The sequence below is a fragment of the Catharus ustulatus genome, chromosome 8, assembly GCF_009819885.2.
Source record: "Catharus ustulatus isolate bCatUst1 chromosome 8, bCatUst1.pri.v2, whole genome shotgun sequence".
Classification (NCBI taxonomy): domain Eukaryota; kingdom Metazoa; phylum Chordata; class Aves; order Passeriformes; family Turdidae; genus Catharus; species Catharus ustulatus.
Window position 1 is genome coordinate 15366659 of NC_046228.1, and position 17143 is coordinate 15383801.

The 17143-nt window shown below is 37.9% G+C and overlaps 1 protein-coding gene across 4 annotated transcripts in view; it reads left to right on the forward strand.

Annotated features, from left to right (window-relative positions):
- The window catches only part of BLNK (B cell linker), a 93172-nt gene extending 78980 nt beyond the window's left edge, over window positions 1-14192 (forward strand). For 3 of the 4 annotated variants that reach the window (XM_033066631.1, XM_033066630.1, XM_033066632.1), the window contains 10 exons: window positions 2413-2440; window positions 2735-2807; window positions 3382-3412; window positions 4314-4356; window positions 5146-5224; window positions 5634-5665; window positions 8618-8697; window positions 10978-11061; window positions 12072-12227; window positions 13452-14192. In XM_033066631.1, coding sequence (XP_032922522.1) covers window positions 2413-2440; window positions 2735-2807; window positions 3382-3412; window positions 4314-4356; window positions 5146-5224; window positions 5634-5665; window positions 8618-8697; window positions 10978-11061; window positions 12072-12227; window positions 13452-13571 — 726 coding nt within the window. In that variant the 3' untranslated portion in view covers window positions 13572-14192. Of the gene's footprint in view, window positions 1-2412; window positions 2441-2734; window positions 2808-3381; window positions 3413-4313; window positions 4357-5145; window positions 5225-5633; window positions 5666-6971; window positions 7240-8617; window positions 8698-10977; window positions 11062-12071; window positions 12228-13451 lie in introns of those variants that run through there. The other variant, XM_033066633.2, reaches the window with a different exon arrangement.
- Window positions 14193-17143: the final 2951 nt, after the last annotated feature.

Consider the following 17143-nt stretch of genomic DNA (forward strand, 5'->3'; position numbering starts at 1 on the left):
TGCTTTAAGGACTAATTAGCAGCCTTGGGTCCTAAGGCTGTGTTTCAGCCAGTCCTCTTCTCCCTCTGCTCTTATCTCTAGTCTGTCCCTTCCACTGTGCTGGTTTTTTTGAAGCAAACTATTTGGAAACTTGTCCAACTGCAGAAATGAGCAAAAGCAAATCATAAAAGATTATTTTTCAAACAAATTAGCTCCATAAACTGGTCTGCATCATAACTCTACTCACAGCTGTGCCAGCTTGAGAGGGTCTGCATGAGAAGCCAACTATCAAGAACAGAGCAACATAACTATGTCAGCATCTGTGCCAAAAGCTCCATGCTCAGACCTTGTCCCAACCCTATGCTCAGAATTGTCCCTAAGAAATAATCAGTCTACCAGTAACTATATTAGACACTTAAAACTAGGAATTTGGGGTCATATAATAGGATTAGATGTTATGGTAACACAGTGCAGGTGGTATATGAGTACTTCTTCAGTCTTTAAATTTCTAGATGTACAACAGCATCAGCATTTTAGTTTCCCTTCCACCTCATCACAAAGTTCTTCCCATTTAGATCTTTATCCTGTGGGATTCTGAACAATTCCTAAGCAGTGCCAAATTTGGGATTTCTCTTTTATGAAATAGTTTGATTTCTCAGCTTTTCTTACCACTACAAGATAAGAAAAAAAATCTTGAGTCTGAAGGGAGAATGTTGGACAGAAATTCCACTATCTGATCAGCACTAAGAATACTCCTGCTTCAGAACAGACTCAAGTGCCATATTGCAGCTGAAACCTCTCCGTTAATGCATTTTCAGAGCTTACATGTGAGATGGGTATCATCCTAGCTTTGCAGAGAATAAAAAGAGACTATCCTTTAGCTGGAGCCACACACTGAGTGAGTTGCAGCTGCAGGGTGAAGCTCCCAGACACTCATCTGTACTATGGGTGTGCTCAGCTCCTGCATGCTTGCAGTTCACCAGTTTGTCACAAGAATCAGCCTAGAAAAGGGTTACCCAGAGCAGTTCAAATTTTGGGGTCTTTGCTTGTCTTGTAAGTTCCTTAACAATTTTAAACAAACACATGGTAATACATGATGCTTATCTAGTGCTCTGTTGTTCCTTTCCATCTCTGGCTACAGCACATTGACAAAGCCCAAACAATAACTGAAACATCTGTCAACTGCTCCCATTCAATCTGTTGTCAGCACTAACCAACACTGATCATGTGCACAGAACTGTAACCCTTGTTCTTCTCAAAGGCCTGAGCTGACTGGGAGGAAAATTTTGCCATGTCTCATTTCCTCAGCTGCTGGGTGATGGATTACATCTCTCCAGCCAGAGAATGGATGCATTTGTCACTAACATTAGTGAAAAGCCATTAGCTGGGTAGATGAAGACAGGCAAATTAATGACTGGTGCTTCTTTGAAAGATACTTATCAGATGGGAGTCTTGATTCCCTAAAAGTCAAGAAATGGGAGCCAAAATTAAGCATCTCCAAAAGAAGCCAGGAAATTAGGTGGGTTTCTTCAATTCTAGCATGGTGATAAGAGAGTCTACTCAGTTTCCTCCATTCACTGGAAGATGTGTTTTTAGTATAGTCAAATCTCCTGCAAACTTTCTGTCTTCCAGGTCAGAAATTAAACACGAACCAAAAGGTCTCACTGCAAAATTAACACAAAATTTTCTGAATACTTACTACAAGCAATCTCAAGATTCATTGAAACATCAATGAAAGTTCAAAATTCAATGGTTGCTAAAAATTTTTCAAATTACATCATTAAATTATTCTGGACACTGTATGCCTTCTGTACAAATGCTTCTTTAAAAATTACTACAAAGACCACAACCATATTGATTACTCATGCAGTTCTCATTTAATAATCATAGAATGATTCAGGCTGAGAAAGAATCTCTCTAAGGGTCTCTAAGATCAAGTTCCAGCTGTTAATCCAGCACCACAGTGTTCACCATTAAACCTTGTCGGTAAAGTGCCACATCCACTGGCTTTTGAACATTTCCAAGGATGGTGGTTCCACCACTGCCCTGGGCAGCCCATTCCATGCCTGACCACCCATTCAGTGAAAAATTTTTTTCTTAATAGCTAATTTAAACCTCTCCGGTGAAGCATAAGGCCATTTCCTCTTGTTCTGTCACTTGTTATCTGGGGGAAAAGGGAGACTTGTTACCCTCTTTTCAGGTACTTTTAGAAAGCAGTAAGGCCCCCCTGAGCCTCCTTTTCTCCAGGCTGAACACCCCCAGCTCCCTCAGCCACTCCACATAAGACTTTTGCTTCAGTCCTTTTGCTAACCTTGTTGCCCTTCTCTGCTCCATTACCTCTATGTCCTTCTGGTAGTGAAGGACTTAAAACTGAACACAGTAATTCCTTTTTTAATTCCTTCTTATCAAATTTAACCTGTTTTTCTATTACAGGACCATGAAGCAAACAATAATGATGAAAGTAAGTATTAGATGAAAACACAGCAATATGAGAGGGACTAGTATGCCACCAGTTACCATAATACAGCATGCAGTGTGGTGTGTTAATGTAAATTTTATCTGTGCAGTCAGCAATAAGCAGGAAGTATTACTGAACTCTTCTCTTGTAAAATCAGACTGAAAACATGTTAAGAAAAAAAATAAACCAGTGGATATTTTTTAACCTTTACTACATTAACACTAAAATGGCAATGAGAAAATCCACTGGTCAGATACAGCTCATGTTGCATACTAAATATGTTGCTTGCATCTCTAGGTCAGAGGTTCAGTAATACACAAGAATCCAGATTTCCCACTGGAGCAGCTCCATCTCCATTACCAAGGGGCCTGTGAGTAAAAAATGATTAAAATATTTCTTTGATGGGGATGGGTTTAATAGGTGTATTAGGAGCTAACTACTATCCTTGCCTATAGCAATTAGAATTCGGGAACAATATTTATCCCTGTTTGTGAAAGATCTCCTGACTAGGTAAAGACAAGCTGTTATTTTGTTATTTCTGGAGGAATACTGTTGTATGCCAAGTGGCCTTCCCTTCAGTGCCTGCCACTGGTGGCAGATGCTGGTTGCCTTGTCTGATTCAGTCCCACACTGCGGCACTGGCACATGCCAGCCCAGAAGTGCAGAAAGCTTTCATTAAGTTCTCCTGCCCCATCCAAGTCATGTTAAGTAGTGGACAGAGTTGTTTCCTTGTGTAAGTACCTTTACTAGGTGGTCATATTGCATCTGATACCCTTTTTACTTATTTTTGCATGTTTGTTTCTGACTGCTACAAGTATCCAGTGAATCCCATCTTAGACAGAAATACCCTGAGAACCAATTAAACTGATGCTTAGTTGTTAAATGAATCCACGTATTTGCTAAATAACCAAATTCTTTGTTTTTCTTTTTCTTCCATACTTCAGCAAGAAAACTTCTAATGCAGTAATTTCACCAGTAAGTTAACTTGTAATTGCATAATCAACCAAAATTTTTATTAGATTTTTAATTTATTGTAAAACTTAATTTTAAGGAAATATTTGGGTGCTGTTATATGAATGAAGATCAGTGATCTTTCTGCTCAAGCAGAAAAATATTTTGATCAAAGCAATGTTTGAATTCAATGCTCTAGGATATAACAGTAAACACAGTGCATGAACTGAATACATGAGAAATAAATGGGAAAACATGCAATTCAGAAGTATTCCCAGAATGTACAGGGTTGCCTATGGGGAACGGGAATTCAATGCAAGTGATAGCTCAAGAAATATGCAGATTTTTCAGTAAGCATTTCATCATTCAAAAAATATCCCAAAACTTCTGTGGCAGAAAGTAAGAGGACTGGTTGAATTTTTGAAAGAAATTAATTTGAAAAATGTTTCAAAACTGGCAGTTTATTATCATTGTTTCAAAATGAAAACAAAATTAAAACTGGAAGATTGGTTCCAGTTTTACTGTGAGCTAAACTGACAGTTTAACATCCAGTAAACAGAAATGTGTTCAGATATTTCTGTGCATAGCTCAGTAAGGGTGAAAATTAAATTTTGATTTGCAAGTATTTGGGATAGACTTTTCATTTTTGGGCTTGAGATAAGAATGAACTATCTAGATTTTACTTTTTCTCCATCTATTTATACCCACAAACTGGGCTTCTTTGCAAATCTTCTTTGCAAAATCCCAAACTTTAAGGTCATACAACTAGAGGCTCTTCACAGAGTGGCTATAAGCTAAGTCCCTGCCTTCTAATTCTTCTAGGATGTTGTCAATTCTAAGCTATGTCACAAAATGTATACACGATGAACATTTGCTCTAAAAGTGACGTGCCAGTTAATAGTTGGTTGTCCTTCTTTTACTGCAGAAACCGTGTTTACCTTCCAGAGAGACCTTAACTGCAAATGAAGGTAAATTATAGCTACTGCTGTGAAAAAGTTAAAAAAATTATCTGATTTTTTTTTTGAAAACTAAAAGCATGAAACAAACAACACCACATTCATCTTACTGTAGGTTTTTGAGGGGTGTTTGGTTTTAGCAGTTTCAAACTGGATCTGGGCAGCCTCAGTTGCACTGAATGCCATTGTTCTCTGACAGCAGTCTCAGTAAAACTGCTGAGGTTACTGACGGGGTAATGTAGGACAGTAATGGACCAGCAGACTGCCCATGTAGCCCTGGAAGTGGAGAACGGGGAAGGGAGGGACAGGTTCTGAACTCAGCCAGAACCATCTCTCGTGGAGCCGGCTCCTGGCAAGAGCCTGTCTCTGGCACAGGCGGGAAATCCATCTCGTGTCTGTGTGTGTGTGTCTGTGTGTCTGTCTGTGTGTGTGTATCTGTGTGTGGCTCTGTGTCTGTGTGTCTGTGTCTGTGTGAGGCGGCGGTTCCTCCAGGCAGAGCTCAGCAGGAGCTGCTGCCCAGCTCCAGGCTGGGATGCTCCAGCCAGCCCAGCCCAGCCCAGCTCCTGCAGGCAGCCGGTCCCAGCGCCCTCCCTCCATGTCACGGAGCCCTGCAGGCATCCATAGCACAGATATTTGCCTAGAATTAGTTAACCAAAAAAGCAGCACGATGGCAGGCTGCCATGTAAGGAAAAAAACAAATTTATAGCAAAAGAAACCCTCCTTCACCAACTGGGACTCCCTAATCTGGGATAATATTTCTGAAGAAACCTTGACTCTACCGTTTATTTTCCCAAACTGCAGAAAAGCCTATGGTACCAGAACGACGGCGCAGTTCCAACCAGGGACTTCCACTTCCCCCCCTTCCAAGTGGTGCCCAAAAGTAAGATCCCTTTCCATCCTCTTTGGAATATTTCACTGCACCAGCTGTGAGAGGCTCAGAGCGGAGCACTCTTTACTGGAGCCTTCTTGTTGCTTTTTCAGAGCTCACAGTAACGAAAAAATAAAGCATGGCAAATGAATTCATACAAATACTATAACGATCATCAAAAAGCATGAGGGGATATAATCTGTAATAAGGTGATGGAGATTTAAAACTTGTTCAAATTCCTACCAGTGGGATGGGATATCATTTTTATTAAATATCTGTATCAGACCCATGTTTCTCAATGAACAAATGAGTGAGATGGAACACATTCTACCACTGCATGCTTCAAACACTGAATTTTCGTATTACCAGGACTGGGTACATCTTCTCAGACCTTTCTGTAATCTCTCGACATTTATTTCAGGCCTATGCTCCAAAAGTCCTCAATTCTGCCAAGTAAGTATAATTCAGTTTTTGAATTAAAATGTGATTAACTTGTAGTTTCAAATTAATCTTTGAATTAAAATTATTTCAAAATACCTTGCATATTAATTAATTTGGAGTTAATGTACCCATAATGCATACAAAGAGGAGGTCAAGCATCCAGGATCTTAGCTCAGCTAGTAAAATTAAGAGAGTATCTCAGGATTATTGATGGAAAATGGGTGCTTAATTTACATTTATGAATACTGAAAATTTCTAGCAAAGGCAGTTTGGGTCATTTCCCATTATAATAAAGATTCCATTGATCTTCCTTGTCACAGAAGAATTTTAAATATTACATTTCTGGGCTGCTCCAGGCTTCTGTTGCCTGGAAGACAGATTATTATTGCATTCAATTTGTTCTTATTCTACAGAAGGAAAAAATAAGGTATTTTTATAATAGCAAATGCTAAAGCTCTTCTCTAAGTAGTGCTTTCCAAGATGGACTTTGTTTCAGTCCACAGCTAAAAACAAATTAGGTAATATATGTATAAACCCTCTTTGTACAGAAGTGTAAATTAGATTTAACATTTTTCTAGTTGCTTGTTAGCAGACACTTGTCTGACCTTCCTGTAAGCCCTTTACTGTACCTATTCAGTCTGAACAAATCTTTTCCACTGTAAACAGATGGTGAGAATGGCACATAGAAATCTGCATTTTGTGTAGCTTAAATTTACATGCTGTTCTTAGTGTATCTCTTTCCTGGAAACATTTGCTTGATGCGTGTAGCAATTATATCTCCTGTGCTGAGGAAGTAGAATATGGTTCACATTAATGCTCCTGACTGATGCACTCAGGTTTGTCTGCTCCTGTCACACAACTGATGTGCTTCAACTTGAAGCATAAATTCTTACTACTTCTGGAACTGTACCTATTCTTCAACACCATGTGGTGCTAAATGATGCTCCAATTAGTAAACTTTCTTTAACATAATCCTATTCTGTGCCAGGTCCAGTAACAACTTTGTAAAACATACCACTAGTCCCATAATCACTAATGTCCCTTCAGCATAACTTGCCATCTCTTCTTTGTCCCCATACAGGCTTAGAGCTAATTTCCATCTTTGTCATTGAAAGTATTTATTTCCCCTGTGGCACAGTGTCAAATGCTCCTCTGAAGTCCAGATTAAGTACAGTGCCACATTCCCTCTTTGTAGAACTCTGTTATTTTATGAAAGAGCTGTAACATTTTATCTGCTTGGCTAAGATTAAGATTTTCTCTTGCTAGTTGTACCTTTACTTTCAAATCTTGATGTTATTTCCTTCATATTCTCTCCTAGGGCCTTGTGTTCTGTGGAATCAGACAAAAAGCCCTGTAGATGCTCAAGTCACTTTTTCCACTTTAGGTATAGCAACTATATATGTATTCTTTAATCATTTGGTACCATCCTGACTTGAAAATTACATAAAATAACTGTTACCACCCCTGAATTTCACATGCCAGTTTTTAAAATTTCCCAGGTAAAGATTATCTAGGTCCATCAGTTCAATTGTTCTAAAGTTATTTAAGCTCTGCTTCCAATTTGAACGTGGAAATTTCCATTTCTGTGCCAGAACTGTTTGTTTAGCATCTAGAGTATTTTTTAAATCAATAAAATTCTTATTGCATAAAGCCCCATCTCTTTTTACTTTTTTATATACAGCCAAGACATCTTTCATTACTTATTTTAATATCCTTTTGTCAAGTCTAATTCATTAATCTGATTTCTGGCAGTTCTTGCTTTATTCATACGATCTACTTTCAGCTGTAGCTTCAACAGCCAGTCAGTCAAAATTTTACAGAAAAACCAAAATCCATAATATTGAATAGCCTTCTTCAGATGATTATTAATTCATTGAGAGCTGGAATTTCTCCCTACAATGTCTCCCCTCCATTTGGGATGCAACTTCCAGACAGTTGCATCCCTACTACAAAAGAAGTTCTAAATGTACTTCACACAATTGTCTTTGAGCTCTCCAGTCCAACTGAATTTTTAAATTCTGATCACTGTGTGGTCTTGTCTATAACATTCTTATTGTTTTCTAAACCAATATCTAAATCAGAATTTTATTAGTGAAGATTTCACAATGCTGTCTGCAGAGCACCATATCCAGAAACAGTAGCATTTGTTTCCTCAATAACTAAAACACAAGAAAAAAGCCTCCCATAATAACAAAATAAGTATCACTCAACTTCCTACAATGATCTGCTCCAGTATATTACTTTGCATCCAGCTATGTTCACAAGTATCTATAGCAGACGCCTGTACTCTTGGACCAAATTCTGTTCTACCAGAAAGCAATTATCCATACTTATTTCTATCATATCATTACTATGCAACACTACTCAACATTTTGCTTCTGATTTCTTAAACTCTTAAATCTGTATTTCAGCCCTAGTAACTATTTTCAACTATGCTTTGTTATTCTAATTATAATTAAGCATCGTAATGTTTTTTATTAATTTTGCTTCTCCATTTAGCTGCCTGAACTTCTTGCATGTGCATACAAACAATTCAGGTAGTCTAAATTGATAAATAATTGTCTCTGAAATACATTCATTTTCCTGACTCCCTGCTTATCACACTGGACTGAGCATTGTTTGCATCGTGTTCCTACATTTTCTTATCTATTGCTACATTCATTCACTTTGGTGGTAGAAGAGGTTTTTTTCCTGTATTCTACTTTTAGCTAATAACAGAAGTGTTATCCAGACTGTTTTTCTCTTCATAAGCAAGGCTACCTTTTGGGCAGGCAACTGTCCCAGCACTTACATAGGCCCCATCCATTTCCATTAGGAAAAAAAAGCTTTCCTGAGTGATATCAAAGGTCAAGTGTTTCCAGATCTTCCAAAGTCCTTGTAACAAATCAATTTCTTACATCTTGACATTACATATGTCAGCAAAAATATTTTGAAAACTTACACTTTGTTCTTTTTCTTTTCTAGAAGTGCCAGAAGCTGCAAACCATTCTTTGGGTGCTTCCCCTCCCAGGAGCACTTCACCTCTTTCAAGTTCTGCAGACCAGGTACAATATTAGCTAAATTCCTATAACAGAAATCTCCTTATCCTTTACTTTAAAATAGTATTTCCACTCCTATCCCCTTTCAAAAGAAAATGACACTCCTCCTCCGAAAGGGGGCTTCTATGCCCCCTTTTGCAATGAGGCTTTTCTGTAGCACAAATAATCTGAATGTTAGCTTTCATTAAAATATGCTTAGAACGTATAGTATAGGAGAGGTTTAACAAATTGTAGTATTATATTGTATCTTGGCACTCTACCAATCACAAAAAACTTTATTTTCATGTCTTCCTGACTCTTCAGTTCATATTTTCAACATCATTGAAACAAAGAAATCCATGGTGATGTACTTAAGTCTAGTCTTTGATATAGATGGCTATGAAGAGTTTTTAATTGCCTCCTTTTTTCTAACTTATAGCTGTACAAATTGTGTACAGGAAAAAAATAGTACAGTAAGCAAATACAGTGATGCTGCAATGCCTCCCCTACGTGTTTTAGTCTCTCCCAAGTCCAACTCCTTCCTGTTCCTTTAAACAGATTCTTCTCATTACAGTTAATGCTGTCAGGTTTATGGCCAATTCTTTTTTTTATATGTTTTGTTGCAGCATTAGGCTTTGAACGATCTAAGCAAATGCAAGGTTATTTTCATTTCAGTGCTATTCCCCTTACTCTCATTTTGAATGAAGGGAGACTACAAAATGCAAAAAACCATTCTTATAAGCCTAGTAGTCACAAACAAGATAAAAATAGTTTTGTTGAGTGTAAAACAAAGGCTCCATCATGCAGAGCCAGTAACAGAAAGTGTTCTAAAGTCTGACATGACAAAGATAATATAACAGTGAAGAACCCAAAGGATTTGAAGTTCTGGAAAAATTTTAACTGTATGTCAGACTAGATATTTATTATAAAAATTACTTTCAAATAAGCAATCCAGAAGACTACGTAATCAGCTTTATGTAACAGCCATGGGCAGAAACAGAGCTTAACAAAAGATCCATTTTGTTAAAAAATTTAGGTGCTAGTGTTATTTTCCCGGCATATATACAGTGGTGTCATTTGCTGCAGCATCCTGCACAATACAGGTGCTCACAGATGTCATTCATTCCCATGACATTCACTCTGCTTGGTTCCCATCCAAATGTTTGCAGCAGCTGTCTGCTTCTGCATTATAGGCCACAGAATACTGGTAGAAGGTCTGGGACCCCTTGATTCCTTCTTTTGTTGAAAAAAGGTTTGTTCACTGGATTCATTCTCTATGTGGCCAAGTACCTTCCATATTTGCAATTCCTCTCACCCTTTCTTTTTCCAATGAATAGTGTGGCTGGAGAAATACATGGGAAATTTTTGAACGTAAAATTATATGTTATTGCTTCAGCCAGCCAGAATTTAGTGCAATGCCCTCAAAATTGAGGGTCTGCTCTCTCCTCACTGTCAGCACCCCTCCCAGCTTCTCTGCTGTTCCTTCCTGATCAGGTTGAGCCAAGTCATTAAACTGACAGAAAATCAGCTTGGCAGTCAAACAGGAAAAAAGACAAAACAAAAAAGGAAAGTTGTTTTGATTTTTTTTCCCTGCAAGATTAATAAAGTGAATTATCTCACCATGGGATCAGATGAGCAACAAAATGAGCACAAAGGAGAAGCCAAGACATTCCCTTTCTGGCAGCAGTAAGTCAGCTAGATCAACTCAGTTATAATGTGCAACCTTTTATCTGTTTTGTACAGAGGTTACAAGCCTGTGTGAAAATTCATTTTATCATTAAGCTTGTTACTGTAAAGCTGGAGCAAAAACTTACCCAACCTTCATGCTGTCCAGGTGGAGACTATCATGATTGTGTTCATAAATAGTGTTAAGTATATGGGAAACTTCATTTTCAAAGCTTAGACACCAGCCAAATCCAAGCACTTCATGCCCACAACTGAGCAGCATTTAAATTGTCTATTTATTCCTCAACATTTATTCCTCTTTAATTCAAATAGCTTTTGTGTTTAAAAATATCCATCTTTAAAAGTTGAACCTGACTGCTTTCCTCAAGGCATCACTCTTTTGTCATTTATCAGCTTTCTATCACAAATTTGTTACCACTGTTTTGACACTCCAGTTTGCCTTTGCCCTACCTCTATCCAACTAAAACTGTGAACTCCCAGCAAAAACTTTTTTAAACTCTGTGTTTTCTGCACTTTAGTTCTTCATAGCTGTCATTATTTAGCAGTAACTCCCCTACAGGCCATATTCTTTATTATTATCATTGTTATTTTACAGATGAAATAGTGTTCTTCTCTTTTTAGGATGCTGGTGTTCACAATAAAGTATGGTATGCTGCTACCTGTGATAGGAAAATGGCAGAAGATGCATTGTACCGATCAAACAAGGTAGGTAATTTTAAAAAATGTCTATATTATGGGGGAAAAAACCCCAAAACTTAGAAAAATAAATAAATTTAAAAGACAACCAGAAGAATTCAAAGATCATCAGTGGCTTTGTGAACAGGTCAGAACTACTGTGTCATGCAAGTACTGTCAAACCTGCAATTACTGTGGTGACATTAGCTAACACTGGCTTTCACTACAACACAAAGTTGCGTTAGTGTAACTCAAAGACCAAAGCACTGCAGAGAAGGCTATTACAGACCAGAGAGCTGACGAAGATCATCTACCTCATGCACACCTGCTTAAAAGAAGTGCAAATCCCAGTGGCTTTAAAGTGGTCTCCACCACTGTCCAGTGGCTCATGTGAAAACAGCTATTTGGAAAGCCTGGTGTTGCTAAGTATGGCAACACTGTACATTTAGGCATTTGGAAAATTTAATATTCTCTCTGTACAAAATCTAGTGTCACAGGAGGGAAGAGGAGCATGTATAGAGTTGCATCCTCAGCATGAAGTACATTTCCACTCTTGCCTAAGTCCACAGAGCAGGAAAAAGGGCAGAGCATGGGGGCTACCACCAGGTGAAGGCTACTGTGGGTTAGTGAGCACAGGGCTTCATGGTCAGGAGTGCAGGTGCTTGACTGTGGTGAGCTCCTTTCTACAGCTCTGCAGAAATGGTACCTCCACCTCTCCCTGCTTTCTTGCCTACGTACTGTCACTGATAGGAACTATTCCCTAACAATCTGTGGACCCCAACAGATGGCTGCCACTGGGTATTTATTTCGTCATTTTCTCTCTGGTTGAGAGAGAACAGGCAACAGCAAAGGTGATTATTAAATGATACCTTTGCAAGATGCTGTTAGCAGGAATACATGCTACTTTTCATCTGCTGGTATTGTTTTTCTGATGGGAAAAAAGGGTTTCATGCTAATATAAATTAAAATATTAAGCCAAAACCAAACTAAGTTGTTGGAAAGAAATGAGCCAAATGCACTGACTACTTTTCTCTCTTTAGGATGGATCTTTTCTAATAAGGAAGAGTTCTGGACAGGACTCACGGCAACCATATACACTGGTTGTGTTTTACAACAGGAGAGTGTACAACGTTCCTATACGATTTATTGAATCAACAAGACAATATGCTCTGGGCAGAGAAAAAAGTGGTGAAGAGGTGAGATGATGTGGGGGTATTTTTCCTAACAGTTTTCAATTATATACATTTAATAAGCAAGGAATAAGATATATTGCCCTATAACCAAAAAGATTCTTCATGTATGAAGATAAAAATATACCTTTTATAATGACTGATCTGTCAAGCTAGAGAAAACAGTGTTGTAACAGCTCCTGTACACTGTAACTAAAAACACAGATCAAATTGAAAACATACTCATGGAGCTGTTTAAAAAAAGTTAAAAGGATAAGAGCTGCAGCTGCTAGATAAATTTTCTGACTGTTCATGGTCCTCCACTTACCTTCTATCTAAGACTCTAATTATGTTTCTTGGAAAATTGCAAAGGAAGAACAGCCATGCTCAAAAAACAAACAAAACCCCCCAACACTATCAAAAATGAGATTGCTATTACTGTTAATACTGTTTTCACATAAAGAAAATATTAAACTTTAGCTCTGGAAAAAGTGAAATTATTACTGGTTATCTGCTCTACCACAGAGATAACTACTCTGATAGCAAAACAGAAACTTGGAACACAAATTCCAATAAAAACAGTTTATCACTGCATAGAGTAGGTTTTTCAGCAGTGTGAAATTAGGCTTGACATAGACTAATTATCTGCCTCCCAGGCATGAGTTTTGAGATCAGAGAAAGTGTAATAGCCTGGAGCTCACCTGGTCTTCAACAAAGGGTGAAAAATGACCTCAGGATAAATAGATAGTCCAAAGTCTTTATTTGACTAAAGTCCAAAAGGAAAAGCAATAGACCTAGCAGATTCTAGATACTAATTTACAGTGACAAATATTAAAACCGCATAACCAGAACAGTTCTCATAGATGGCTGCCTGTTACTCCTGGACGTAGCCTTCCCTCTGTGGTGGCTGAACCACATCTGCCACAGCTTCTGAGCAGCCTACTACAGTAAGGTAAAACAAAATGTCAGTTCACTATGGCCCACAGCAAAATCAGTGGTTCAGTTTGTGGAGGTGGCAATCACAAATGGAAAGGAGGAGACAGCTGGTGCCTGTAAGGTCTTCTGTTCTCTAAATCAAATCTGTTTATGACTAAAATCAGAAGTGCTCTCACTGAAAGGCAACCCATCGGTAACAAGTAGCTTAACTCTCTTCAATTACATGAGAAGCAAAGATTAAAAGATGCAGTGATTACTATCAATATTATAGCATTAAAGGAAGTCAGCACTAATTATTTTGTTTTCTTTATCCAGCGCTTTGACAGTGTTGCTGAAATAGTTGAGAATCATCAACGCACCTCCCTGGTTCTAATTGACAGCCAAAACAACACAAAAGACTCAACAAAACTGAAACATATTGTAAGAGTTTCTTAATCAAACTGAACTGCTAAAATGAAGACCTCTTTAATCATTTCTTTCAACATACCAAGACATGGACAGGGTATTAAAAGAAGAAAATCCAAAATGATGGGAGACACTCTTCAAGAGCACCAACAGAGTAGTAAGAAATGCATTTCGTAGAGTTCAGCCCCATGTCACTTTTATCAGGAACGTGTTCACATTTAACACATGAAGCCAAAGCAGATACACCGTCATCTGTGACAACACAGGTATCCAAAGTCACAGGAAGAACAACTGCATACCACAGCCTGGTCCTCTGACTTCTATTTGAAAATAGATTTCTTAAAGGACATTTTTGTTTTACAAATGAGAATACCCACAGTGATCTACTCTATCAATTTATGTTTACCACATTATCACTGTTTTCAGCAATTTCTTTGTAAAGTGCACAGCCCCAGAAATTAGAGCAACTTGACTTAATATTCCACTGTGCACAAGTTGAAAATAGAACTGTACTTTGTGATTAGTGGCAATAAATCCACCTGAATGTTTTAGATTTATGGACATGTGTTGTACTTCCCCTCAGCTTCACCCAGATATTTTTGTTTGTATTTTCAAATGTACAAATAAAATTTAAAAATCCTGTAAGCTCAATAGTGTATGTAGACTTTGCTGGACTGCATTTCTTAGCACCCTTCCAGCAAGAAAGCATCGTCACTAGCGTTGATGTTTTAATGTATATATTTGTATGTGCTCCTTCATATATATATACACACACTCACATAATTTGGCTTAATGACTCTCAAATCTTTTGTCTTCAAATTGCCTACTGGTGACCCAGGTGCGCTGCATCATTGCTAAACTAATTACCCACTCAGTTCTTGCTGAATTACTGTTTATGGAGACACACACACAAAAAACCCCACTTTTTTATGTGATAGCCTGTTCTATCACAGTGGTTTACTTACTGTATTATTGTGAACAAAGTTAACTTCCACAAACGTTCAAGTGGTGAAAATTAATTTGATGAATGTATAAATTGCATCAATTAAAATCTTTTAGGAGCAATTGTTAACTAGTTCTAGCAGTGTGTGATTTCACTGGACCTGACGACTCATCCATCTTAGAGGTATTTTACAAAATTGGCACTTTATACACACCTAGTTTGTTCTTTTTTGTTCCAAACTAGGCAGTGTTCTCTAGGACTATATTCAAGGCATTGAAGACAAGACAGAGTCAAGCAACTCACTCTGGGCCATAGTGTAGCTGTATTCTGCAATTACCTTCTTGTGCTTTTGATCAGTTGCTTCTGAAGTCATGCACCTGTCTTCTAGAAAGAACTGTATGCCAATACAGTGCTCAGCACATGGCTACCTACATACCTTGAGGCATCTCAGCTTCTTCCCTCTGCGACACAGGCAATACTTACCCAAATGTAATGTTGGAAGACACTGGCTAGTAAGAAACAATGTGTACAGACTGCACAAAAGCCTATCTATGACAGACCATTTACAGTACTACATAAGGGCTATGTCTAGTATATTGCTCAGATAGTATTGGTTTTATATTAATACTATGATTAATACTACTGAAATATTTTGAACATTAAAATTGCCAAGTCAAGGTGTCAAAATTAACAAAAAGTTAGCAGTGTCTTCAAGCTCAATTTACTCCTTCTATATGTGTACTTTTATATTATTTAGCTACTTTAAGCATCACTTTAGAAGTTATTTCAAGCAATACTCACAATGGAAGAACTCTGTGAAAAAGTAGCCACTGAGTATTTAACTTCCTTTGCTTCATGTAGTCCTTGCCTTTCACTCATGTACTGCATAGTATTTAAACTTGGTACTAACTGTCTGTCTGCTAACCTTTCTGTGTTCCTCCTCAAAATCTCTAGGTTCTTCATTCTTTCCAAGCTAAGTGTGCAGTATCTCCATCATTCTAGAACTGGGGGGAAAAAAACAGTATGAACAAGGGAAATTCAAGTGTATTTCATACAAGAGACTAGGTACCACTTTTTTAAGGTAATTAGCACTGAGCACTTTAAAGCACTGCTGCTCCTGAGCTCTAAGTGCTCAGCACTACATGTAATATTGTGGCTGACCTACAAATAACAAATATGCTCTAGATTAACAGGCCAGTTACCTTCACCCTCAAAGCTTACCTTACTTTTTATCCATGTTCTACATGATTATAGGACTACCTTATTGTTTTGACAACAAAACAAGGCAGGGAGCTAACAGGCAACACAATATTCCACAAAATAATCCAATCAGGCTGAAATGAGAACTTCTTAGGCACACAGTAAGGCTCCATGGGGGAACAAACCCCCTTCCTCCCAAAAACACAGGCAGAAACACACCAGTATGTTATCACCTACTTACTAGACTTGGTGTTTTGTACAGGAACAAAGGAAGCAGGCTGGTTACTCTGCTTTCCATAACCAAACCAGATCTGTTATAGCTTGGACTAGGGTGCAGACATATTTTGAAACACAGTTTTAGCTGGAGAAGGTTTAAACACGTTTCAGGTATAGGACTGTACCAAGTTACCATTTCCTACATTCTGGATGTAAATTGGCACTCAGGATGAAGCCTGCTGTGTTAAAAACCTCAGTGCTGTGGACTGAAAAGCCATTACAGAATGTAGGAAATGGTGACTTGGTGTGGCCGTTGCAGTGGCAGCAGTCATCTTAATGCCACCATGTGTATGCATCAGGTAACAGGTATATCAAGTCTGACCTGACAGACACAGCAACTCACCTCTCCCCTCATCTTTGATATTGTGATATTGTTAGCTAATTTCCCTTCCATAAAATTGTCATTCACTGAATAGCTAAAACAAAACAACAAAAAACCCCACACACCAAAGAAACACACACAAAAAAAACACCCTTAACCTAGAACTAAAAATGAACTAATTCTTTTGTCTGAGAACTTAGGGCAAAGTGTCATATTTAATAATGTACAAAGGAGAAGTGTTGTCTGCCTACCTGACAGCACTACAGATCATTCCTGACAATATTGCTCCATGAAAGGAGTAAGAACTTGCATTCTTAAAAATCCAGGTGTTCAGACACACAAGTTATAAAACGACATTCTTCGTTCAATCAACAGCATCAGCAGCAAACATTAGGAAGTGCTGTCAATTAAAAAAAAAATAATAAAAGTCTCCCATAACAACTGCTCTGTAACAAATTTCTGCTAAAGCACTGGAATCACTGAGTAAGGGCACCATGAATTACTGATGAATACACACATCTTGCCAAGAATACACAATGGGATAAATTTTAGGCCTCTTCAAGGTCGAACACAGATACTGTACAGTTGATGACCTTGTGCTTGCACTTCTCTTTTTATGTCCCAAAACAATATAATCAATTTAAGGTTTATCTTGCCATGTTCAATGTTACAAGCTATTTTTAAATGTTATGGTTACCAAATCAAGCACTCAAAATCAAGATACTCCAAGTTACTCGTGCAACCTTGTCACATCAGCTATATCCCTTACAATACAAGCATTAAGTATACAATCATTGAATATTTTTCTATATGGACTTAGTTGTTTCACTTGGTTCATGCAATACTTCAGAGATAAACTGT